Consider the following 26055-nt stretch of genomic DNA (forward strand, 5'->3'; position numbering starts at 1 on the left):
TCACAACGAACAAGAAGTGGATTAACCACTCCGAACATATTCAGGATCAACAGAAATTCTCAATGTTCTCAGCAACACAAATCTACTTTTTACTTGCTGTAAAATACATGTAGAGAATCTGAAAATACCTCTGCTGATGGCAACTTGTCTGAAGAAGGATTTTGTCTAGTGAACTGTGCCTGCGTCAGCTACCGATTTAAGTAAGAATACATGTACACAGGCAAGCGTCCCAGCTAAATACGTTAATTTTCAAAAATGACTGTGGGATCAAAATATTTGAGGAGCAGTTTAGAATAATTTCTTGTTATTATTCAATGAAGAAGTGAGGAGTTGCTGTAGGAAGGTCACATTTGTCCTCTGATGGAACACGTGGACAGAAATTCCATTAAGCATTTGTATTAGTACAAAAAGGAACCCCGTGTAATCTTAAACTCCCGTAGTAACAAGTGTGACATTGGTTACATGCACGGAAGAATAAATGAAATACCGATATTGATCCTTGAACATGGAACAAAGCCTTCCGCTTTGAATATTGTATTTAAACTAGCAAATACGATACCTCTATAAAGCTGAAAACTCTGCGAATGAAATGTTACACCAATGCGCACGTGCTAGCCACAATCTCACCATAAATTCGTTTGAGTTCCAGCATATAAAAATGCCTTTGATGTGAAAAATCAGTCAAAGTCATCGAAATAATTCAGACAGCGTTTTCATAATGCATCTAGCCCCAGCGTTCCCGGAAACAGAATAGTGCTTTACAATGTAATGAATACCCCTAGCTGCACACAGGCGTTAACGTAAGTCAACGGAGATAGTTGAAAATGTGTGCCCCGACCGGGACTCTAACCCGGGATCTCCTGCTTACGTGGCAGACGCTCTATCCATCTGAGCTACCGAGGGACTGCAGGGACTTATCTCTGGCACGCCACCCGTGAGACCCACATTCTCAACTTATTGTCCCGCACTATATTCATAGCGCCCCTGCCCATTATAGTCATTACTCGCACTTTTTGCCGATTCCCGTAAGAGTTCGGGCACTGTTTGTGCATCCATATATACAAGAGTCTTTGTCCGGCCGTGTAACATGTCGCAGGTCAAACATGTCGCACTAACACCGAAGTGGTCAGATAGCTGCTCCTAAAAAGTATAGCGTATAGATGTACGTTCGTTGTGTGGCCAAAGAGTGTGGAATTTGTGACAGACGAAACCTTTGCATAGTGTTTCGTTATACCTCGCCAGCGACTAATATCTCGTGTAAAGTTGAACAACTGGGAAGACAGGATGAGATTTTCACTCTGCAGCGGAGTGTGCGCTGATATGAAACTTCCTGGCAGATTAAAACTGTGTGCCGGGACGCGACTCGACCTGGAAAGACGTTTTCTAATCGACAGCTTTCACACGTTACCAGGTGATTGTTCATAAGTGTACAGGGGTCGGACAAAAACATGGAAATACCGGGAAAAAGGCCACTCGAACATAAATGCAGATGGTAGCCAAGCTGCAGGTTGCGCTTTTGTCTTTGACCACGAAGAGCATCTGTGCAGCGTCCTCAGTGCTATGCAAGTGTCAGTCGTGGTCAGAACAGTGTTCTGTGTAGCTGAGTGCGTAATGTCGGAGCTAAGTGAATTCAAACGTGGATAAATTGTCGGAGCTCGTATGGTGGGTGCTTTCGTAACGAATGTGGCCAAAGCGCTTGGTGATCCCAGAGGCACCGTATAGAAGATTTATACCGCAGAAAGGGAACCGGAAAAACACAATCCGCTCACGGCAAGGACGAAAATGCGTGTGGGGAGGTCGTGACAGACGGCATTGAAGAGGATTACGACGAAAAGTAAGCAAACGACAGCTGCAAAAGTCACTCCAGAACTGTATGACGCACTCTTGAATCCTGTAAGCACCAAACCAACACGAAGGGAGCTCCATTATCAGGGAATTGCAGGGCGATATGGAATTAGAAAATCGCACATCAGTGATGCAAAGGCTCTTCACAGCTAAACATACTGCCGAAGCCATAAAGCTTGGACCCTGTAGCAATGGCAGAGGTCATTTGGTCGGATGAGTCTTGTTTCACACTGTTTCCAACTTCTGGCCAAGCCCCAAGATTGGAATATGGCAGGGATTAGTTTCTGATTTGGGCAGCCATATCGTGGTATTCCGTGGGCCCTAAGGTTACTCTGCAAGATCGTGTTACTGCTGAGAGTTATCTGATTATTTTGACTCACCAGATCCATCGCTAGGTAGAACATTCTTTCCGGAATGGTGACGCTGTCCTCCAAAACGACAAGGGCGCCTGTTCACACAGCTCGCATTGCTTGGGACAGGATCTGTGAGCACGAGGACAAACTGTTGCATCTCCTCTGTCCACCATAGTCACCGATCTCAACATTGTTGGGACAGTGTTCAAATGGCTCGGAGCAGTATGGGACTCAACTTCTGAGGTCATTAGTCCCCTAGAACTTAGAACTAGTTAAACCTAACTAACCTAAGGACATGACACACATCCATGCCCGAGGCAGGATTCGAACCTGCGACCGTAGCGGTCTAGCGGTTCCAGCCTGCAGCGGCTAGAACCGCACGGCCACTTCGGCCGGCTGGGACATTGTGTTCTACTTCGGAGAGAAGGGTGCATGATTGCCATCCACATCCATCTCCGGTATCGTAACTTGCTACTATTTTGCCGGGGGAATGTTTTGAATGGCAACGTCTTTCCTATACCGTGATAAACATGGTAATGTGTTTGTGGAGTTTTCGTATTTGATTCATTCTCTGTTTATCACTCCAGGAAAAATGCAGTACATTTAAAACTCACACCTGTTTCAAGGGCAGGGTTCGATTGCACACCTTCCGCTTTACGAGGCACAGACTTTGCACCGAAACCGCTGAGACAGACGTAGAGTCGAGTAGCGGCAAATGCAGTTGTTACTTGGACAACGTTACGTCTAGTTCATTTTCCGTGCACGCTAACTGCCAAGAAGTGAGTGTTTCCAGTTTTCTATTTCATCCACTGTATACCAATTTCGAAGACGTCCACTTCGGACAGGGCAATGAATCTTGCCGAAGGGGGTGAAAACGTCAGTGATGTAAGCTAGCGGTACACGCGAGCGGAAACTAGTTGCAGCGTTACGTCACAGTAGCTATCCGCGAGGCCCACGAGAAAGATAGGCCGCGGCGCGTACTTCACGAAGGTAGGCCTGAACTAGCTCGCTCATTCAGCTCAGCAGACGAAATGCGTTCCTACACCTGTTAACTCGCAGTTTGACGTGTACGTACTAACGAGAATTACATCTTCTACTGGAATCTGCCATTGTGAAGTCTGCCAACAAAATTTAATTTAAGATCAATACTCGATGTAAATGGTATATCGGCTTGTTTTTAGCATTTAGTCTCTTATGCTTAACAGTCCTCATTTCATACAAGAAGTGGTGCCTTATGCAACTGATAATCATTTTGCCATGATTTTAATCTTATTGTATCCGCCGGACGGTGTGGCCGTGCGGTTCGAGGCGCTTCAGTCTGGAACCGGGTGGCCGCTACCGTCGCAGGTTCGAATCCTACCTCGGGCATGGATGTGTGTGAAGTCCTTAGGTTAGTTAGGTTTAAGTAGTTCTAAGTTCTAGGGGACCGATGACCACAGATGTTGAGTACCATAGTTCTCAGAGCCATTTGAACCATTTTTTATTGTACCCAGTACAGCCGTAACAAATTGTAACTAGGCCTACGGGATTCCGATCATTATAGGACTAATAACAGTAAGACATCATAATAACGGATTACAGTAGAAAATGCAATTCTTGCTTGGACGCACACAGGCCAGCCGGTGTGGATCTAGACGCTTCAGTCTACGACCGCTACGGCCGCAGGTTCGAATCCTGCCTCGGGCATGGATGTGTGTGATGTCCTTAGGTTAGTTCGGTTCAAGTAGTTCTAAGTTATAGGGACTGATGACCTCAGATGTTAAGTCCCATAGTGCTCAGAGCCATTTGAACCATTTTGTACGTACACACCTAGTTACGAGTTAACAGGCGTAGAAACGTAGTTTTGTGTTCTGAGTTGAGCGAGCGAGCGAGCGCAGTCCTACCTTCGTGACGTACGCGCCGCGGCCTGACTTTCTCGTGGGCCTCGAGCTGTCGGTGACTTAACGATGCAGTAATTTGTTTCTGTACGCTGTGGAGTTTTTGCTGTTGCTGTCGGAAGCTTTTCTCCGATCGGCGTGCTCTTGGACTCCCGTCCACGACTATGTCGTAATAACACAACCCTGTGAAGGCCTAGTGGTCGAAACGTTTGTCCGTACAACAGGATACGACTTCATAGTGAGAAGGATTGTACTGAAACTATTAATGGCCAGAGAACCTACTACTAGTTTTTTAAATTTTTTTTTGTGATTGCTATTCTCTACTCCAGCTGGTAGAGCGGACTGTTTAGGTGCGGCCCGTTGTAGCGTCTTGCACTTTTCAGTCAAATACAAGGAGTACCCGTTGTGGCGCATAGGGTTTCAATTTCGAGTAGTAACTGGGAGCGAATTTCCAGTTGCGACATTTGGCTTACAAACAAGAGAAACCTCGCGAAAAGCTTGGTTGGAACCAGGGAAGTATTTTTAATTTATTTTCAGGACAAAATTGTGCACTGTCGCGTATAATTTTCCTTCATTTATAACTAATTATTTTTTACTTGTTTATTGTCATTGATTGACTGAAATTATTGGAAACTTCTGTCTTTTCCTTTTGCTTTAATTCCATATAAAATTACATAATTTCGTGTGTGTGTGTGTGTGTGGGTGTGTGTGTGGGTGGGTGGGTGGGTGGGGGTGGTAGGGGTGGTGGTACTGTGGTGGTGGTAAGTTCCTATGGGACCAGACTGCTAAGGTCATAGATCCATAGGCTTACACACTACTTACTACTTAATCCAACTTAAACTAACTAACACTAAAGACAACACACACACCCATGCCCTAGGGAGGACTCTAACCTCCGACGGGGGAAGCCGCGCGAAGCTTGGGAAGGCGCGTACGTGCGTGTGCGTGTGTGCGCGCGCGTTTGTGTGTGAGAGAGAGGGACAACGAGAGAGAGAGAGAGAGAGAGAGCTCATTTAACATCGGGCCCTTTGAGGGTAAACAATAAAGTTATCAGGGGAACTGCCCAAACCAATCTACTGGGTCGAGCAGAACGTGTGTGTGTGTTTGGATGTAAGGATATGGTACAACAGAAGACTTTCGACTAATAGGAGATGTGATATTGTATTATTATTATTAATAATAAACTGATCCACTTATCTAGCTCCATGATTTAATTAAAAAAACATTGCGCAGTATACTCAACTGCTGAGCGCAGGCGATTGCGTAGCAACACACAGCTGCACAAGTGTGGCGCGGTCACTCCGAATGCCTGTGGCGCGCTATAATTCTACACAGAGAGAATTTATTTTGTGCGTGCCTTCGACTGCGTTTGTGTTGTCCTTTTATACTTTGAGACGAATTTCACATACGCGAGAGCATCCTCAGAAATTAATGTTAATAAGAAACTTTCTATACCCATACAATGTACACATATTGTCAGGTACAGCACATCAATATTTTATGTAGCTTATACATTTCTGTATTCAATTCACTCGTTTGTTAGCTCGTTCTCATTGGCTTAGTTTTCCACAGAACTTCTCTTCAATTCATTTAAAAGTCCCACTTAGACAGATTTTCGGAAACTAAGTATAAGATTATCAGATTTACCAATACATTAACATTTATTGTAGTTCGGTATTTGTTGTTTCGCATCTACCGGTGTTCTTTTCGATGAGCGTTGTTTATCCTTCCTTTCAACTAGTGATGCGTTTGATCATCTCAAACAAGTCTTACGCAATAACATACAAATTTCAAATGCTTTCTGCATTAATTGTTTTCTGTCAAATTTTCGTTTAAGTAGATGCATTCTTATTTTTGTTTTGTAGAGGAGCAAAGGCGTGCTACATGATTTAATGTCGTGCACAAGGAGAACTTTGTTGGAGAAGCTGGACAAAACACGATTCTTTTGTGTCAACGATAGCTGCTTCAAACTGGATGATTTATTATAATCAGTTAGACCATCTATGTTTGGTAAAGGAATTCGAAACACTTTAATGCATTTTCTTCATATCACTCAATCTGGTAATTAGCCGATATGTCGCACAGAATTCGTCCATCCATGATGTGACACTGACTTTCGACGGGCAAGATAAAAAAACTCTCCGACGATCGTGTGCAGAACGATGTAAGTAAAAGATCGAAAAAATTGCGGATGCTCAATTAGGAATCTCTTATTGATCAGTGAATAATATCGAACATTCGCATTTACTATTGTTCATTTTGAATAAAAAGTATGATGAATAAAATGTATCAGAGCTGAAAAATCAGCATAACTGTGTAGTGAAATGTCTGTAAACGAAAGATGATGTTATGCCTTTTGTGGGTTGAAAAGGCGAATTACATGGAACGTAATCATACTAGCTTCTCAGGAAGAGACTTTCCACATAGTTCCCCCTCTCCATCCCTCACCCCTACTGTCAACTGCCCCCTCTGCTTCATTTTGCGACCAAAAAACAAAACAAACAAACTCTCAAATTTAATTCCACTTCTGAAACGCTATTTCCTCAACATGCGATCTGAACAGTAGGGAAGAAAGAATTGCATTCTTGTCGCTTGTCCTTTTTAATCCGAGAACTTCTCTCTGCCTTCAGTTCTTACTGCTCCGTTTTGGTTCTTATACATCAATCTATACATTTCTTTTTCTTCTTGTCTTCTATAGTACCCTCTACGATTTGGCTGTGTGTTCGGGGTAATCTCAGGAACAGTTTTGGGCTTTTGGTGCACTTTTCACTAATAGATAGAGTGACACATGAGGAAGGTTTGTGTGCATAATTTATAAATTTTTCTTGCAAATTAGCTATACTATGATAAATTAAAGTCTCCCCGTAGCTGTGAAAAAGACGCTAGTATTGTATATTACTGTTTCTCCCTATAGTATAGTCCTATCTTTTTCAGAGGATTTTAATGAATTTCTCCCACAAGATTCAAAGTTATCTTCTTAAATTCTATTGTGCAATCAATTGTTTGCAGAGAACCTTGACCAACTGTCTATAGCACTAACGACCCAGTTTCTCGTAGGTTTTGTGATACCCTTTTTACTGAATTAATTAGATAACCGACCGCTGCACGCGTGGAATGACGGGAAGTAGTAAGAAAATTATGTAAACGTAATCTGTGATTCAAATGTGAACTAACGTCCGTTGAATCAAATGATTTTAGTCTCTTTACTGAGAGGTATTGTCTCCCTCACTCTCTTCTGTCTTAGCTTCCGATGTAGAGGAGATGCGATATTTTTAATGTCTGCGTATTTTATGTCAATATAGCATTTAAACACTGAAATGTTCTTATTTAAAATGAATCATTGTATCTACCTTGTCCTAACTCGTATTCATCCGTTTCAGCATTAATTTGAGACGAGGCGACGTGGAAGTTTTGATAAGGTGACGCAGCTGATCGGCTGCCATTGTAGCGGCCTATCTGCAAATTTGCATGATCAATCATAAAACTGCCTTCATTATCTTTTCATGATTTACGAAGTCCGATAACAATTTGTTGTACGCATTTTTATGCACACCAGCATTGGCGATTCAAACCTTCATTAGCGATACACAGCCTGTCATCACCCTATTTAACCACTGACCACGAAAACCAGCTACGCCGATTTCAAAGTACAACCTTTATTCATTTCACTTTCTTTATCAGAGCGTCTCGTCTTTCCTTATAATGTTGCTTCTCTCATGAATTCCTTTAGAATACGGTTGTAACGATTAACTCTGAAATTTTTGTTCCATTCGAGGGTGGCACGTGGGAAGAGTGATTGGCAGTGAGTTCTAATTTGTTTGATTTTCTCGTTGTGGTCGCTTTTCGAAACATATGTGGGAGGAAGTAACGTGTTGCCCAACTTACCTTGGAAATTAGCTTCTCGAAATTTCAATAGCAAACCTCCCCGCGATGCAAAATGCCTCTCTTTTAGTTCTGCCAATGGAGTTAGTCGAGCATCTCTGTAACGACTAAACGACGATACGCACGGCTCTTCGTTGTAATTTCTCTAAAACTTTTATCGAACCTGCTAAGGATACCAAAGTAATAAGTAAAACTCAAGAATTGTTCGCATAAGAGTTTTCACGGTGACATTTCTCATGAATGAATCAAATTTGCTTAAGACCTTTTCGATGTGTGGCATCCTGGTATTTTATGTCCTACAACAGTTTTATGTGATAATTCTACTTCGGAGTCCCTCCGAATGGTTACTCGTAGGTATTTTAAGGGAGTTACTGTTTCCAGAGATTTGTTGCCAATTATGTATACAAACAGTACTGGATTTCTTCGTCTGTTTACCCAGAATACGTTTCATTTATTTGTGTTCAGCATCAAGTGACTGTACCTGCATCAGTCGTCTTACAGTGTTACATCCCTCCTATAGACAATCGTATCGTCACGCGCATGGATCCAGGGTAGGATTCTGGGATAGGTCAAAGTTCCTTACTTTCGACCTAACGAGTCATTTTACTTTCACAGTACACATTCATAACAAAATATGGCTACATGTTGATCATCTAGTATTTTTTTAGTTCCGTTGTAAGTTAATAGTTCCTAACCACCACGTTTTACACTTTACAACAATAGAAATTCTTCTGTGGAATAGAAAGAGTTGTCAACTTTTTCAGTTCGTTTTCAAATTTAACTTCGCTTTCCGTTAACATTTTCTGTCATTGGTTAAATGATCAAAAATTTTGATAGCAACACTGTACACTTCTTTTTTGTACTAAATAATGGTTTAATGTGGAGTAACGAATGTTATTTTTCTGCTGGCCGGAGTGGCCGAGCGGTTCTAGGCGCTACAGTCTGGAACCGCGCGACTACTACGGTCGCAGATTCGAATCCTGCCTCGGGCATGGATGTGTGTGATGTCCTTAGGTTAGTTAGGTTTAAGTAGTTCTAAGTTCTAGGGGACTGATGACCTCAGAAGTTAAGTCCCATAGTGCTCAGAGCCATTTGAACCACTTGTTATTTTTCTTTTGGTATTGTAATTATGTACATAAATGTTCCTTTTGAAGTGCAGTGGATTATTTACAGCAAAGTTCGTGAAGGGGAAAAATACTGTGAGGCAGCTATCAAAATGCCTAACTCGTCAGACAGATGTCTACTGGATGACCGTGGCTGAGCACCAAGTGTTTTGAGCAAAGAACACTTCCTTCCTCAACGTCGTATTATCCCAGAACATTATTCCATAAACATTATCGAAAGAAAATACCCAAAGTACGTCAATTTACTTATTTGGCTATGTGTCATTTGCAATGATTCGAAGCACAAATGTGGCTGCAGCAAGTTGTTGTTGCTGTTCTAAAATGTATTTTTCGAGTTTAAATTCTCATCGGTATAGACACTTAAAATTTTTGACACTTTTACCCAGGTTATTGTTTCTTGACCATGTGTTACACTTATCATTGATGTAGTGGAGAACTTCATATGATGCGTTTTTTTAAACTGAAAGTGAGACCATTCGCAAAAAATCATTTATTAATACTTTTAATTATTTACCATTTCTTATGTTGATGTATGTATGTATGGACGGGCTGCAATACTAGCATCATAAAAATGGCTCTGAGCACTATGGGACTTAACTTCTGAGGTCATCAGTCCCCTAGAACCTAGAACTTACGAAACCTAACTAATCTAAGAACATCATACACATCCATGCCCGAGGCAGGATTCGAACCTGCGACCGTAGCGGTCGCGCGGTTCTAGACTGTAGCGCCTAGATCCGCTCGGCCACCCGGCCACCATTTGCATCGTCCTTGAAAATAATTAACTCTGCTTATTGTGTATTATAATGACCGAATCATGGAAGGTTGCCAGAAGAAAAGAAAAAATAATCGAAGTATGAATATTGGCTGTAAGTCTTGTAACTTAGGTAGAGGCCGACAGTGCAGGCCACTTAAGTCGGTCTATTAAGATGTCATACACTGATTTCACGCGCACCGATTGCGGATTGGAGGTAAAAAGCGACACAGTTACGTATCAACTGCAAGCAAACAGCACCAAACGTCGTATATAGTGGCCCTCAACTGCAAGCTAGGCAGAGTTAAAGAGTTCGGTAGAATTCGAGATTTCGAAAGATCCGACGACAGCTGCCTCTGATAGACGAGCCTACGGCAGATACTACACCGAAGAGCCAAAGAAACTGGTATAGGCTTGCGTATTCAAGTACAGTGGTATGTAAACAGGTAGAACACGGCGCTGCGGTCGGCTACGCCTGTATAAGACAAGTGCCTTGCACATTTGTTAGGTCGGTTACTGTTGCTACAATGGCAGGTTATCAAGATTTAAGTGAGTTTGAACGTGGTGTTATAGTCGGCGCACGAGCGATGGGACACTGCATCTCCGAAGTAGCGATGAAGTCGGGATTTGCCCTTTCGACTATTTCACGAGTGTAGCGTGAATATCAGGAATCCGTATGTCGCTTACGTTGTAAGGAGTACTTGAGCTTAATGGTTTGGTTAGAACAATATAATCTGGCGCTCCGATGGTTCTTGGTCCGTAGTGCCATACATAACTACATATACCCGAATGTTAATCAAGTTATAAGCCTGGGTGCCCATTTGTTCGGCTGACTGATTGTAAGCCTTGTATACTTGCCGATGACGTGAACGAGTGTCTGTGCTCTTCTGCCCGTTCTTTGCTAACACGAGAAGAAGTAATGAAAGACGGACCAGTAAGCCAACCCAGACTATCATTTCCGATTTCATCGCCATATCTATCTCCTATCTCCTATCTATCTCTCCGAGTTATTCTGTGTTGTCTCCAACCACAGAGACCTGAAAAATCTCAGCTCGACCCTGCTGCTTTTTCACTTTGTTCGTGTATTGTAAAATAGATAACCAAACAACTCGCTTCGTCTCTGATCCGAGCGTGAGCTTCTAAAGTAAATATGTCGCGACCCACATCGGGTTACGAGAATGTTATACGGAAGAAAGTTTACGTATATGAGAAACAATAGTGGATCTAAGACTGAGCCTTATGGAGTCCATAAGTGATTTCTTACCAGTCAGAAGAATCTCCCCTAGGGCCTTACAGTCTTTTCACTATCCATTGGTTTGCTATACAATGAATTCCACAAAACCTCAGTTTATCCAGGAGAATATTGTGCTTCACACAATCAAATACCTTATGTAGGTCACAAAATACCAAATGGAGCTATTTTGTTATTAATGCTTGAAAAATCTGCTGAGTGAATGTTTAAATGGTGCTCAGAGTTGAGCATACCTTCTGAAATTCAGTTATTTACCTAGGTTGTTATTATTGCTCAGGAAGGGTGAGATTGTGTAACACATGACCTTCTCGATAATTTTGGAAAATTAAATCGGTAGTGAAACGAGTCAGTAGTTACTGACATCTCTCCTGTCACATTCCTTATAGGTGGGTTTAACAAAGGCATATTTCAATCTCTCTGGAGAAATGTCTTGAGTCAGAAATTGAAAATTTGTGGTAAGGTCTTATGGGACCAAACTGCAGAGATCATCGGTCCCTAAGTTTACACTCTACTTAAACTAACTTAAACTAGCTTACGCCAAGGACAACACAAACACCCATGCTCGAGGGAGGACTCGAACCTCCAACAGGGGGAGCCGCGCGAACCGTGACAAGATGCCGAAGACCGTGCGGCTACCCCGCGCGGCTCTTGAGTTAGAGACGCATCACCCATCACGTATTTAAGAAAGTCAGTGCTTATTATGCGGAAACTAGTCTTTAGTACTCTTTTGGAAACCCCAATCAAATGCAGAACCGCTCTTATTTTTGAGAGAATGTATAATTTTCTTAATTTCGGAAGGAGAAATGATAGAGACATTTATGTAACTGAATTTTGTGCAAGTTGCTTGTCCAACATACTCCAGATTTTTCGTTTGAACTGTTGTCCCTATATTTTCTACAACACATTACGAAATAATTGTTAAACATGTATGATACCTGTGACTGAGCATTTGTAGCCATTATATTTAAATTACAGTGATGTTATCCTGTTCTCTGCCTTATTGCCCTGTCTCATGGTTTACTAGATTTGTATAGCCTTAAGTTTGTTTCGGAATTACTGATTTCCGACATTATGTGCATGTTCCTTGATTTTTAATAACTTTTCTCAGTAGTTTTGAACAGTTTTTGTAGAGAGCGACTGCTACAGGATCCTTACTTTTTCTTGCCAGTAGAGACAACATCCTTTTCCTTTCACAATCTACTTTAATCCCTCTATTGACCCATGTTTTTCGAGATGAATATTTAATGCCCTTTCTGATTACCTTATGTGGAAAGCTATTTTCGGATAAATATATGAATTTAACATAGAATACATTAAATTTTATGTTAGTTTTTGATTCATTATAAATTTCATCCAAGCTCATCTCTTCTTAACTATTCTTAAAAATGTTTGCTAGAATCACTAATTATTCTTACTCCTACTGAGGAGCATCTACACTGTAAGCACTATCACATTTATGCTAACTGTGCATCATAATCAGAAAGAACATTTGTTACGGGGTGTACAGTTATTTTCTTGTTTTGAGCTTATCATTAAGGGTCCTACGGTCTTTATCCAAAAGTTTTGAAAAGTAAATTATTGAGATCTAATTGTAGAATCCAAGTAAGATTTCAAGATCGTTTTTCCTATCAGAATTCTTTAGAAAAACTACATTGAAATCACAACAGACTATCAGTTACTTGCTGCTGTCTGACAGATAGCATGGTAAGGACTCCATACTCCTCATATACAGTTCAAAAATTTCCAGTGGCGATTTGTACACAATTAAAATTAAAAGGGAACTATTTTTCAGCACTAATTCAAAATCACACACCTCTATGTGCTAATGGCTACAAAATCTGCTTGTTCAGTCTTTTATAATTTGTGTTGTGTCTTAATATATGTAACAACTCCTCCTTTTCCCATGTTAGTTCTACATGAATAAGATGTTAGAGTGCAGTCTTTTATACGTAAATTCCCTAATTCTGTGGCTCTGTACTGTTGAGATAGACTCAGGATGTACGTCTTTTCAGAGCTCTCTGAATTTTACAAACAAACAAGGTCTTTTACCTTGTTACTCTAGCCTCTCATATTCCGATGAAATAAGCTAACCTGATTTTCCTGCGCATTCCTAAGCATTTTGTGGGGCTCTTCTGCTGTTTTATCTTTTTTCACAACGTTGTGCCTGACTTCTGACCCTAATGTAGAAGCAGATACGCCCCTGTCACCACTAACCACAGGGACTTACTTTGCGTGACGGTGGCCCCCATACTATTTCTGTAAGAAGTTCAGCCAACGTATCTTTCCCCCTCTTGTTCAGGTTTATGCCATGTCTAGTATATTCCCATCTCTTAACTGAAGCGACAGGCACAGCAGCCATAGGAGATTTCATTTCAGTTAGCAGTAGGCTGCTCAGCTCTGTCTTGACACAGTTCACAGTAGCGTTAATTCAGGGCTGGTCGTGGCGCTGTAGGACCTAAAACTCCTCAAAACTCACGCTTTTGTGTGAAGTTGCTACTCCTGTTCCACCCACGTCACCCCTAATACTGTAGTTTCTCTCTTTAGCCAGGCTGTTTCCTACTCCATCTGTTAGAATGGTCTCATCTTCTTTATCAAAATCCTTAAACAAACGTAATTTGTTGTCACTCACACTTTTAATGTACCACAGTTGCCTAGGATTTAACGATATCAGTAGCATACATAAAAAGTTTTAATGTGGTAGTAACTTGGCAACATTAATGCTTAGCATGTCTCTTTTGGATAGCTTACAACTATGATAATTTACATGAAACAAAATCGTAGTGTGCATTCACCGCTATCAGTATTTCACTTAGCACTACGACTGTGGTGACAGACCTGCAGTCTACGCTTATGTGTGCGTGTAAATGAGCGAAATAATGTTTCTCTCAAATGTCAGGGAAGTCAGTGTCCGTTATTTTCTTCTCTAAATGGAGACGGGGTCACTTTAACGCCCAAGTGACACAAACGGCCACTTGGGGCGCAAAGATGAGAGGGAGCGTCAGAGAGGCTCAAGTGCAAAATTTGCATACAGGGTGAATCATTATTACTAGCGAACACTGACGCTGGTGAAAGTATACGATAACAGAAGCGATAACATTCTAGTAAACAAGCGGACGAAAACATATCTCTTGCGAGATAACTGTGAATGTTTGGCAAAGAACTGGCAAAGACTTTAGTATCAAATATATTTCGGGTTATTAAACATGTATTTGGTACGTATGCTTTTCGATTCTGTTCCCACCTAAATGGGCTCGAATTTCACCCATACTCTATCTTAACAAGAAATTCAGTGCTCAATGCTGCTTCAGAACATTAAATGTTTGGTAAAGAACTGACAAGACTTCAGTATCAAATATAATTTGGGTTATTAAACATCTATTTGGTATTTAAACTTTTCGATTCTGTTCCAATCTAAATGGGCTCGAATGGGCATGCTTACTTACACACATTTAATGGTGAGTTTTCTCCACATATAACATAGAACATACGCAGTTATAGAGTGCCTTACGTTAAATGGTATGATATTTTTGTGATTGTGTCCCACTTATTCCGATGGAACATCAATTACTTTGTAAGTTATTAACTAAAAAATTACATATGTTTTATATTTTAATAGGTCACGCTCAGATTAATAGGTAATACATTTTCATTAAAAGTAGAACAGTAAAAGGCCTAGATTTTTCTGCTTTTATAAAAAGCTTTCAAAGACGTCACGAATTACCTTAATAGAAATTAATTGTTTCTTCTTTTAATATTCAGCAGCAGTTTCAAAATTATATTTTTGTTACATAGGAATGTCTCCGTGGTACTTGTTTTACAAGGAAAAAAACCGCTTTTCACGATAACTACCTTCAGATTTATTTTCAAAGTTCTTATCAAGAGCCCGAGGACAGGCAGAGAATTGCCAAATTATATGTCACTTGTATGGAAAAATGATCTCGAATACGCCCTGAGTGGAGGGTATTTTCATTACTGTTCTGCCTCACTCGATTTCCTGTGGCTTGCCACTTCTACCTGTGGACTCGCGAATGATGTCCAATCTTTTGGTGGCAGCAAATAAGGTCCACCTTTACCTTCGCTGGAACGCTCTTTGCAGCCTGTCAGACCGCCAGTCTGTCCACGTGGGGAAGCCCTCACACGACTCACTCTTTATTCTACGAGGTGCATTCAAGTTCTAAGGCCTCCGATTTTTTTTCTCTGGACTGGAAAGAGATACACACATGCGAATTGTTTTAAAATGAGGCCGCGTTCATTGTCAATACGTTCCAGAGATGGCAGCACCGTACGGCAGATGCTATTTTACTGCCAGCGGCGAGAATGAGAACTGTTTTAAATATTTTAAATGGCGACGTTTTCCTTACTTGAACAGCATGAAATAATTCGTTTTCTGAATTTGCGTGGTGTGAAACCAATTGAAATTCATCGACAGTTGAAGGAGACATGTGGTGATGCAGTTGTGGATGTGTCGAAAGTGCGTTCGTGGGTGCGACAGTTTAATGAAGGCAGAACATTGTGTGACAACAAACCGAAACAACCTCGGGCTCGCACAAGCCGGTCTGACGACATGATCGAGAAAGTGGAGAGAATTGTTTTGGGGGATCGCCAAATGACTGTTGAACAGATCGCCTCCAGAGTTGGCATTTCTGTGGGTTCTGTGCACACAATCCTGTATGACGACCTGAAAATGCGAAAAGTGTCATCCAGGTGGGTGCCACGAATGCTGACGGACGACCACATGGCTACTCGTGTGGCATGTTGCCAAGCAATGTTGATGCGCAACGACAGCATGAATAGGACTTTCTTTTCATCGGTTGTGACAATGGATGAGACGTGGATGCCATTTTTCAATCCAGAAACAAAGCGCCAGTCAGCTCAATGGAAGCACACAGATTCACCGCCACCAAAAAAATTTCGGGTAACCGCCAGTGCCGAAAAAATGATGGTGTCCACGTTCTGGGACAGTGAGGGCGTAATCCTTACCCATTGCGTTCCAAAGGGCACTACGGTAACAGGTGCATCCAACGAAAATGTTTTGAAGAACAAATTCCTTCCTGCACTGCAACAAAAATGTCCGGGAAGCGCTGCGCGTGTGCTGTTTCACCAAGACAACGCACCCGCACATTGAGCTAACGTTACGCAACAGTTTCTTCGTGATAACAACTTTGAAGTGATTCCTCATGCTCCCTACTCACCTGACCTGGCTCCTAGTGACTTTTGGCTTTTTCCAACAATGAAAGACACTCTCCGTGGCCGCACATTCACCAGCCGTGCTGCTATTGCCTCAGCAATTTTCCAATGGTCAAAACAGACTCCTAAAGAAGCCTTCGCCACTACCATGGAATCATGGCGTCAGCGTTGTGAAAAATGTGTACGTCTGCAGGGCGATTACGTCGAGAAGTAACGCCAGTTTCATCGATTTCGGGTGAGTAGCTAATTAGAAAAAAAAATCGGAGGCCTTAGAACTTGAATGCACCACGTACTTTATTCCCTGAAAGTTAGTCGAGAAATTTGAAGACCGATATACAACGCCAGAAAAAATTACAACACCCTCAAGGACTGTGTTCAGAGGTACCAGTGTGCATACTTGAGGGGATGTAGCGTTAGTGATTTATTTGTCATCTTCGATCAGATGGCGCTTTGGAGTTCTGCCTGTGCTCCCTCTGTTGCGATGCTGCAAGCATAACTATGCTGAGCTCAGAGGTGCACACTGTGTGCAACATTCGCTCTAGGGTACAACCCTGCCAATCAATGTGTACGGACTCTTATTGAAAGGCTTCATTCATATGAACAGGACACATTATGGGCTTGCGGCAAGCTCAGTGGACATATTGCCGTGTTGCTGCACGTGTTGGGCGCAATCTATCTGTGGTATGTCGTTGCTTTCACTGGTGGTATGTGGAACGTTCTACACCTGTAGGCCAGATTCTGGACACCTACGTACAATGAAGCGCCAAAGAAACTGGTGCAGGCATGCGTTTTCAAAGACAGAGATATGTAAACAGGCAGAATACGGCAACGCCTGTGCAAGACACCAGGCGTCTGGCACAATTGTTACATCGGTTACTGCTGCTACAATGGCAGGTTATCAAGACTTAAGTGAGTTTGAACGTGGTGTTATATTCGTCGCATGAAGGACGGGACACAGCATCTCCGAGGTAGCGATGAAGTGGGGATATTCCCGTACGACCATTTCACGATTGTACCGTGAATGTCAGGAATCCGTTAAAGCATCAAATCTCCGACATCGCTGCTGCCGAAAGAATATACTGCAAGAACAGAACCAACGACTACTGAAGAGAATCGTTCAATGTGACAGAAGTTCAACACTTCTGCAAATTGCTGAAGATTTAAATGTTGGGTCATCAACAAGTGTCAGCGTGGGAACCATTCTACGATATATCATCGGAGCCGAAGGCCAACTCATGTACCCTTTATGACTGCACGACACGAAGCTTTACGCCTCACCTGGGCCCGTCAACACCGACATTGGACTGTTGATGACTGGTAACATCTTGCCTGTTCGGACAAGTCACATGTCATATTGTATTGAGCGGATGGACGTGTACGGCTATTGAGACAACCTCATGAATTCATGGACGCTGCATGTCAGCAGGGGCCTGTTCAAGCTGGTGGAGGCCCTGTAATGGTTTGGGGCTTGTGCAGATGGAGTGATGTGGGACGCCTGATACGTGTAGACACGAATCTGACAGGTCACACGTACGTAAGCATCCTGACTGATCACTTGCATCCATTCGTGTCCATTGTGCATTCTGACGGACTTGGGCAATTCCATCAGGACAATGTGACACCCCACATGTTCCTAATTGCTACAGAGTGGGTTCAGGAACACTCTTGTGAGTTTAAACACTTCCTCTGGCCACCAAACGCCCCAGACATGAACATTATTGAAAATATCTGGGATGCTTGCAACATGCTGTTCAGAGGAGATCCTGTGTCCCGAGTGTGAACTCGTAAGGGACCAAACTGCTGAGGTCATCGGTTCCTAGACTTATACACTACTTACACTAACTTAAACTAACTTATGCTAAGAACAACACACACACCCATGCCCGAGGGAGGACTTGAAACTCCGGCGGGAAGGGCCGCGCAATCCGTGACATCGCGCCTCAAACTGCGAGTCACTCTGCGCGTGGCTCAAAGGAGATGTCCACCCCGAGACAGCCCTGCAGGATTCATGGTGTCACGTGTTGCGGCATTTCGGCGTGCTCTAGGGGGGCCCTACACAATATTAGGCAGGTGTAGCAGTTTCTCTGGCTCTTCAGTATATAAAGTCTCCATACTCTTCGTTTAGTTCCATCGAAAACTGTAGCAAGTGACAGTGGAATAATGCTTGCGCTTCAGAAATTTCACCATCCATACCACCAATGTTTTCAGTACTTCAGGCGTGCAAATACAGCACAAATTGCTTCTTTGTGTATAGACAATGAATTCCGTCTGAGGATCGTTGTAATTTTTTGCTCTTTGATTGCCAACCACGTCTTCAAATTCTTTCTCCATGGTATTGTAACGTCGCTTCATAATAAATGTGCAGTACTCGTCTTTTATGCGGCTGCTTAATATACAGAGTGGCGCACGATAAGTCACTCGATTGAATTTTGGATCTACAGGTGTACTACTGGGGCAAGAGCTTTGAAATTGTGCGCTCAACTTCGTGAAGTTCATGGAAATTACGCCAGATGTCGTTGAGAGTTCATCGCTTCCGTTGTGAGGCCGTCATTTCAGTTTGGCGCGATGGCGCACAAAGGACGGTTGACCGTCGCAGAAAAGACGAAGATTGTGTTACTGTTCGCGGCGACTAACAGCGTTACATTGACACAGAGAAGGTTTCGTGCTCATTTCGGCACACAGTGGGCTCCCAGCCCACAGACAATACGCAGATTACATCAAAAATTTGAAGGTGTCAGCGGCCACATGCACGTACTGTAGTTCGCCGCCAAACATTGAAGCAGTTCGAGTGGCTTTGACTCGTAGTCCGAGTAAATCAGCAAGAAGAGTCGGTGCCGAGTTGGGAATTACAGGCCAATCTGTACAAAGAATTATTCAATCCGACCTTCGCTTATATCCTTACAAGATGACTGTGGCGCATAAGCTCGCTGCGAGAGATAAGGAGCGGAGACTGCAGTTTCCAAGGTGGGCAATCGATCAAAACCAAGAGGCAGTGCTATACAGCAGAAGATTTTCTGATGAAGCTTATTTTTACGTAAACGGTGTTGTAAAGAAACAGAATGTTCGATTCTGGGCACGTGAACCTCCACAAATAATCCACAGAGGGAGAAAATGTGCGTTTGGGTCGCGATGTCAAGCCATGGAATCATCGGTCTGTCCTTCTTCGATGATACAGTAACCAGTGTACGCTATTTACACATGCTGCAAAACCATTACTTTCCTCAACTCATGGCCTCATGTCTTCCATTGCAGACACGATGTTTCATGTAGGATGGAACACACCCCCATACTGACAACGTTGTGCTTGATTTCCTACACGAAAGACTTGATCTTAGGGTATTGTCAAACAGATTTCCAGAACATTATGCTGGAGGAGGGATGGCCTCTCCACAGCCCGGACATTAACCTATGTGACTTCAGCCTTTGGAGGTTCCTTAAAGAGAAGGTGTACCACAGGGAACCCGAAAATGCAGTGCAACTTAGGGCCATCATTGTGGAGTTATGCCGCGCCATTACAGAAGATTTGTGTCGGAGAGTCGTCACAAACGCACGTGAAAGACTTTAAAACGTTGTAAACCAAAACGGAAGTCATATTGAACATGTGATTCATTAGGTTACATTTCCAAGCTGTATTCTTTACTTCTACATCAATGAATTACAAATCTTGTCAACATGAAACAAATCAGGTGACTTATCGCGCGCCACCCTGTATATTGAGAATTCTCATCCGTCTCTTCTGCCATTCCCATTCGTTTCTAAAGATTTGTAACAATAGATCGCTAGACCACCTCTTTTTCTGCAAACAGTCACTGGAACTGTACATTTTCTTCATATTACGAACAAATAGCGAAGAGTAAACAGCGCTGACACCACGATTCTGCCGACACGAAGAGAGTTGTGCCGACTGGAAAGTGCCACACCGCAATACTCAGTAAAATTTCGCGCTGTCCCGGGTACTTCCAAAGAGGACAGTGTCAACCGTAGCCCGCATGCGGCCTGCACACGACGCACCCGTGGAGTTTCGCACGCCTTGGCCGGCCGTGAAGTTAGTTTACGGAGGTAAAAATGTACTTTGTAAACTTTGCGTATTGTTTTTTTCTCACATATTACTGTGAATGAAATGTAGATAAGATATCGAAATTTTATTCATAATTGAGAGCAGAACGGTATCTGATTTCGGTCTCGAGTTATTGGTTTTTATCTACGGTGGATGGTCTCGTGCGACGTGCCCATTTCCGTCCTTGCGCATCGGGAATCATGTGGTCTTACCAGTCGTCATATTCCATAAACAGTTAAAGAGATATTTAGCAAATTATAGCACAGAAAGAGACACGTAAGTTATGTGATAAACACTTGTCCGCAGCAGTCAGAGGGTCGGCGGGAAGGGACACATAAAAATACCGGTAGCGCTTAGGTTCTCTATTGATTTATGGGTGAGTGTGAATGATTTCCGAGCAGTGGTTCACGAATGAGTCCCATAGCCAAATGGTCTACCGGCTAACCTCTGTAATAAAATAAAATCAGTGAACGGATCAACGAAAAGCCTGGCGAACGAGCCGGCCACGATGCAGCTCCTCGGCGTCCAATCCAACGATTCGGTTATTGTCTCTGCAGCTCATTTCTAGTTATCAGCGAAAAATGTGCCCGACGCCCGTCGTGTTGACACCACATTCTGTTCCTTGTTCCTAAAGGTATTTCTTTCAATAACATACGTAATATTTCTTGCAGGAATATCATGTACTTCTTACCATTATGATTTCCTTCGATGAAATAGGGGCCTATAATTCTGTCCTCCAGAATCCTACACCATACATTCACCGATCACGGTTTTTGGTGTGCAACTTGCCACAGGCAATATGGATTTTCAGTTGCCCAATAATGCATGTTATGCAAATTAACATTTCCATGGTTCGTGAATGTAGTCTCGTCAGTAAATAAAAATTGAATTAATAAATGTGTCATCCCTCTGAATCTGAACCTGAGTCCACCGGTAGAATTCAATGCGAAGCATACAATTCGTAGCAGTTAATTCTTGGTGGAGACTGATATGGTAAGGATAATATTTATAGTGATGCAGAACACGAACAACACTAATCTGGCTCATGCCAGATCCCCTTGTGATTTGACACTAATATAAGGATCTCGAAACACAGTGGCAAGAGGACCAATTTCCGTTTCCTCGTTAGTAACTTTCATTTGCCGGATATGTTTCCGATACATTAAAGATCCAGTTGTTCTCAATTTATCATACACATATTTAAATGTACGTCGTGTAGGGTGAGTACGTTAAGGATAAATTTCAGGGTATAAGTCTCTAGCTCTCACTGAATTTAGTTGGCATTCTCTGTAAATGAGAAGCATATCGACTTGTTCTTCAAGGAAATACATAATTCACATTCGCTTGATTCGACGGTACTAGTCTTACCGTTCCTATTAGTGTTGTATTGCGCAACCGTAGAATGGTGTTTACATGTCAATGGCACGTTAAATGGTTACACTGTATTCGGCGAATATTTACTATTTGCTCGATATACAAGAGAGAATTGTCGGAGCATGTGCGTCGATAAATGCCGAAGTGATAAGGAATACTACTCAATCCGTGGTAAGAAGATTGCAGGACTGCATTGATACCAATTGGCCATCACTTCGAACACCTTCTGTACACGGACGTTCATGCCACCTTTTTGACCTTCGTTGACCTTCAAAGATCTGACTGTTACACATCATTGGATTCTTCTCCGCTGGCCGGGGTGGCCGAGCGGTTCTAGGCGCTACCGTCTGGAACCGCGCGACCGCTACGGTCGCAGGTTCGAATCCTGCCTCGGGCATGAATGTATGTGATGTCCTTAGGTTAGTTAGGTTTAAGTAGTTCTAAGTTCTAGGGGATTGATGACCTCAGAAGTTAAGTCCCATAGCGCTCAGAGCCACTTGAAACATTTGATTCTTCTCGACAGCTGCTATCAGCAATATGTACCAAACTATAGCATCCCATTTAAAAAAAACAAAGTTTACCTTCTTATCTCTGAGGCGACCCAACCTGGCAACAAAAAACGAACTTCATATTATGGCCCTCGCTGTCCCATGCAACATTTGTCCCACAAACGTTTCAGCTACTATCATTCTTTCGGAGTTATTGTAGGTGGCAATAGTTTGTGACTCACCATGTGTAAGTATTAAATTCAATTTAGTTATGATTACTACACCTGTAAGTCAAACGGCTGTAGGCCATCACATTGTACCAGAATGGGAAAATTTTGAACTCACCGCCACTGTGCAAGATTTGATTTGATTGATTTGATTCTAACAGGAGAGCTAAAACAGCTTAGGGCTAACCCGCCACTGCCCGTACCGAAACTAGGCTTACTGTGCGGTATCACTCCCTGTATATCTAGTAAAGCCAACCAGTGCCCTTAAATAGTGCAAGGAGTCCCTCTACCAGTTTTTTATTACACACAATTTCTTCAGGTCTAGTTGTCCCGAAGATTCTGTATTTTTTACTCTCCAATGCCATGCATTCAAAGATTAGATGTGCTGCAGTTCCTTTACCCTCATCACAGATCCTACATTTAGGGTCCTCTTCCATTATACCCATTTTGTGTAGGTGTTTTTTGAAATTCCCATGGCCGGTCATCAGTCCAGTCATGAATTTAATCTCTTTCCTGTTCAATGCCAGGATTACAGAGTTTCTTTTAAAACGTGGCTTGGGCATCATTACCTTACCATGTTTTTGTTTATGGAACTTGGTCCAATATCCTACGTGCTGTTTCCTAAGCCAGTTACGTAGATCTAATTTGATCATAGCCTTGGTGATTGCCAAGACAGGTTCCGGTCCAATAAATGGAGTTGTGCCCCCATCCCAGCCAATCTATCGGCTTGCTCATTGCCATAGATCCCTGAATGGCCAGGGACCCACACTAGGTACACCCTATTGCTTCCCCCTAGCTCCACCAGAGCCCTGTGGCAATCTGCAACAATCTTAGATCGTGTTGCAGGAGCTGCCAATTATTTCAGGGCTGGCTGGCTGTCTGAATAGATGTAGATGCTACGATCATTGTAGCACCTACTCATATTGTCCTCCACACATGCCCTGATTGCAGTAATTTCGACTTGGAATACAGAGGTCAGTTTCCCTAGAGAGATACTACTCTCCAGTCTTGGCTGAACCCCGTACAACCCTGCCCCAACGCCTTGATCTGTTTTCGACCCATCGGTGAACCAAACGATGTTCCCCGTACGGTGTCGAACTGTTTTCTCCCACTGCTCCTTACTTCCAATTATTTGTTGTAAGGCTTGTCGAAGCACTTCGGAGTTATTATATAGTCAGCGGGCATTTCCCCAGCCATACCTATATTTACCTCACTCACTATGTTAGTGTGTGATTCTAGATATCCAAATGAGACCCAGTTTTGGCCAGTTTTAAGTCTGTATGCCCCAGCTGCTACCTCCATCTTAACCTAAAGGTGAAGTGGAGTATATCCAGCATGGCTTGCATTCCAGCGGTTGGTGTGCTGCCAATTCCGCCAGTTATGACTAAGTAGGCCAATCTCTGCACCTTAGCAAGCTCTTTAGCAGCAACCCGCTGTTCTACCTTCTTCCACCACGCTACAGCCCTATAGAAAATCCTAGGTCTAACCACTGTGGTGTATATCCAGTGCATACCCCTGGGGATTAGGCCCCAGTTTTTGCCACAAGCCCTCCTATTACTCACTAAAGTCTTGAAAGTCTCTTCGGGTTTGCTGCCGGATCCTAAAATCAACTTGACTCGATATTTCGGCGATCCAACTGGTTGCCATCTTCAAGAAAATGCTGCTTCTGCTGACGAGTCCCGCTGAGAACTGATGCCAGGTTGCAAATCGACGTCCTATATAGACCACCGTTCAGTACAAGGCGCATGCGCCGCCCATCACGGTTTCTGCCTTCTAAGACAGGGAGGTGGCGCCGCCCTTAGTGAAACACTGCTGGCAACGATATATCGCAATCAAGGCCGCACCGAAGAACGTTCAGTTTTGATGCGAGATAATACAGGATTCCACATCTTGCTAAGAGGAAACCCATTGTCTCTGTTGATTAAATTATCAGCCAACCTAATTTCAATCGCACCTCTATAGACACTGTTCCAAAAACCGGAAATGTTGGCAACTACCACAGTTTCATCAAATTTCATACTGTGTCCCTCATTTAGGCAGTGTTCTGAAGAGGAACATAGATCTGTGGCCTTTCTTCCTTATGCTGGAGGCTTATTGTTTAACATTGGACAATTTTAAGGAATTTTAACATTAAGAGTGTGTTCCGTCCACCGTCTAAGATAAGGGCTCTGCTCGGCTCTGTGAAAGATGATTTGGGGCTTAGGAAACCCGGTGTGTACAAAATTCCGTGTCAGTGTGGGAAAGCTTACATTGGCTGTTCGATTCGCACAGTGTATGACAGGTGTGTGGAACATCGCCGTCATACGAGGCTACAACAGCTGGAAAAATCGGCGGTAGCAGAACACTGCCTAAATGAGGGCGTCTATAAAGATGCGATTGAAATTAAGTTGGCTGATAATTTAATCAACAGAGACAATGGGTTTCCTCTTAGCAAGATGTGGAATCCTGTATTATCTCGCATCAAAACTGAACGTTCTTCGGTGCGGCCTTGATTGCGATATATCGTTGCCAGCAGTGTTTCACTAAGGGCGGCGCCACCTCCCTGTTTTGGAAGGCAGAAATCGTGATGGGCGGCGCATGCGCCGTGTACTGAACGGTGGCCTATATAGGACGTCGATTTGCAACCTGGCGTCAGTTCTCAGCGGGACTCATCAGCAGAAGCAGCATTCTCCTGAAGATGGCGACCAGTTGGATCGCCGAAATATCGAGTCAAGTTGATTTTAGTAACCGGCAGCAAACCCGAAGAGACTTTCAAGACTTATTACGCCGGGAAAGTCTACGTAATCACTCTCACTAAAGTGCTTTTTGCCTTGAAGCAGATACTCTTAATATGAGGGGTCCAAGTTAGCTTCTCATCCAAGGTTACCCCTAGATATTTCACTGTCCCCTTCACAGGTAGAGTCACTGTGCAAGACTGAGAGTGTGTGTGTGCTTGCAGGAGACGATGCGCCTGTTCCCGGTGATCTTCGCGCTGCCGCGGGCGCTGGACGAGGAGGTGCGGCTGTCGGGCGGCCGGTTGCTGGCGCCCCGCGGCAGCTCTGTGGTGGTGGTGCCCTACCTGACGCATCGGCTCGCCCTCCACTTCCCGCGACCGCACCACTTCGACCCGGACCGCTTCCTCGGCGCCGAGCGCCACCCTTACAGCTACGTGCCGTTCGGCGCGGGACGCCGCAACTGCCCCGGAGGCCGCTACGCGCTGCTGCTGATGTCTGCGCTGCTCGCCACGCTGCTGCGGCGCTTCCAGGTGCTGCCGGTATCCTCCAGGCAGGAGCTGGAGCGCATCTCCGTCTCGGTAGTGCAGCGCCCGCTGCGCGCCGTGCGTCTCAGATTCTTGCCCAGGACCTGAGTGACTCCCCCTCCTGTGCTCGAGGCTCGGATCTCCCGAGACTGTGAGGCTGAGCGACCACGACCGCACACGGCCGACTAAATCCCGAGACATATAGCTGCCCTCGCACGCGTCCATTGCAACCCAACAAACCGCCATCCGCTGTCTCCTCCTACCGTCCCATCAGCCTTACCTTGCTCTTCAGCAGGGTCCTGGAATCCATCCTTACCCAAAGCATCCATCAGCATCTCCGCCAGCACCACCTCCTTCCTGCTACCCAGTGTAGCTTTCGACCTTCCTTCTCTGACGT

General features: G+C 43.5%; 1 protein-coding gene across 1 annotated transcript in view; it reads left to right on the plus strand.

The window, feature by feature from the left end:
* Positions 1-25766, plus strand: part of LOC126418565 (cytochrome P450 4g15-like) — a 110737-nt gene extending 84971 nt beyond the window's left edge. Inside the window, exon 6 of the mRNA XM_050085420.1 lies at positions 25359-25766. Coding sequence (XP_049941377.1) covers positions 25359-25766 — 408 coding nt within the window. The remainder of the gene's footprint in view (positions 1-25358) is intronic.
* Positions 25767-26055: the final 289 nt, after the last annotated feature.

The sequence above is a fragment of the Schistocerca serialis genome, chromosome 1 (assembly GCF_023864345.2).
Source record: "Schistocerca serialis cubense isolate TAMUIC-IGC-003099 chromosome 1, iqSchSeri2.2, whole genome shotgun sequence".
NCBI classification, from domain to species: Eukaryota; Metazoa; Arthropoda; class Insecta; order Orthoptera; family Acrididae; genus Schistocerca; species Schistocerca serialis.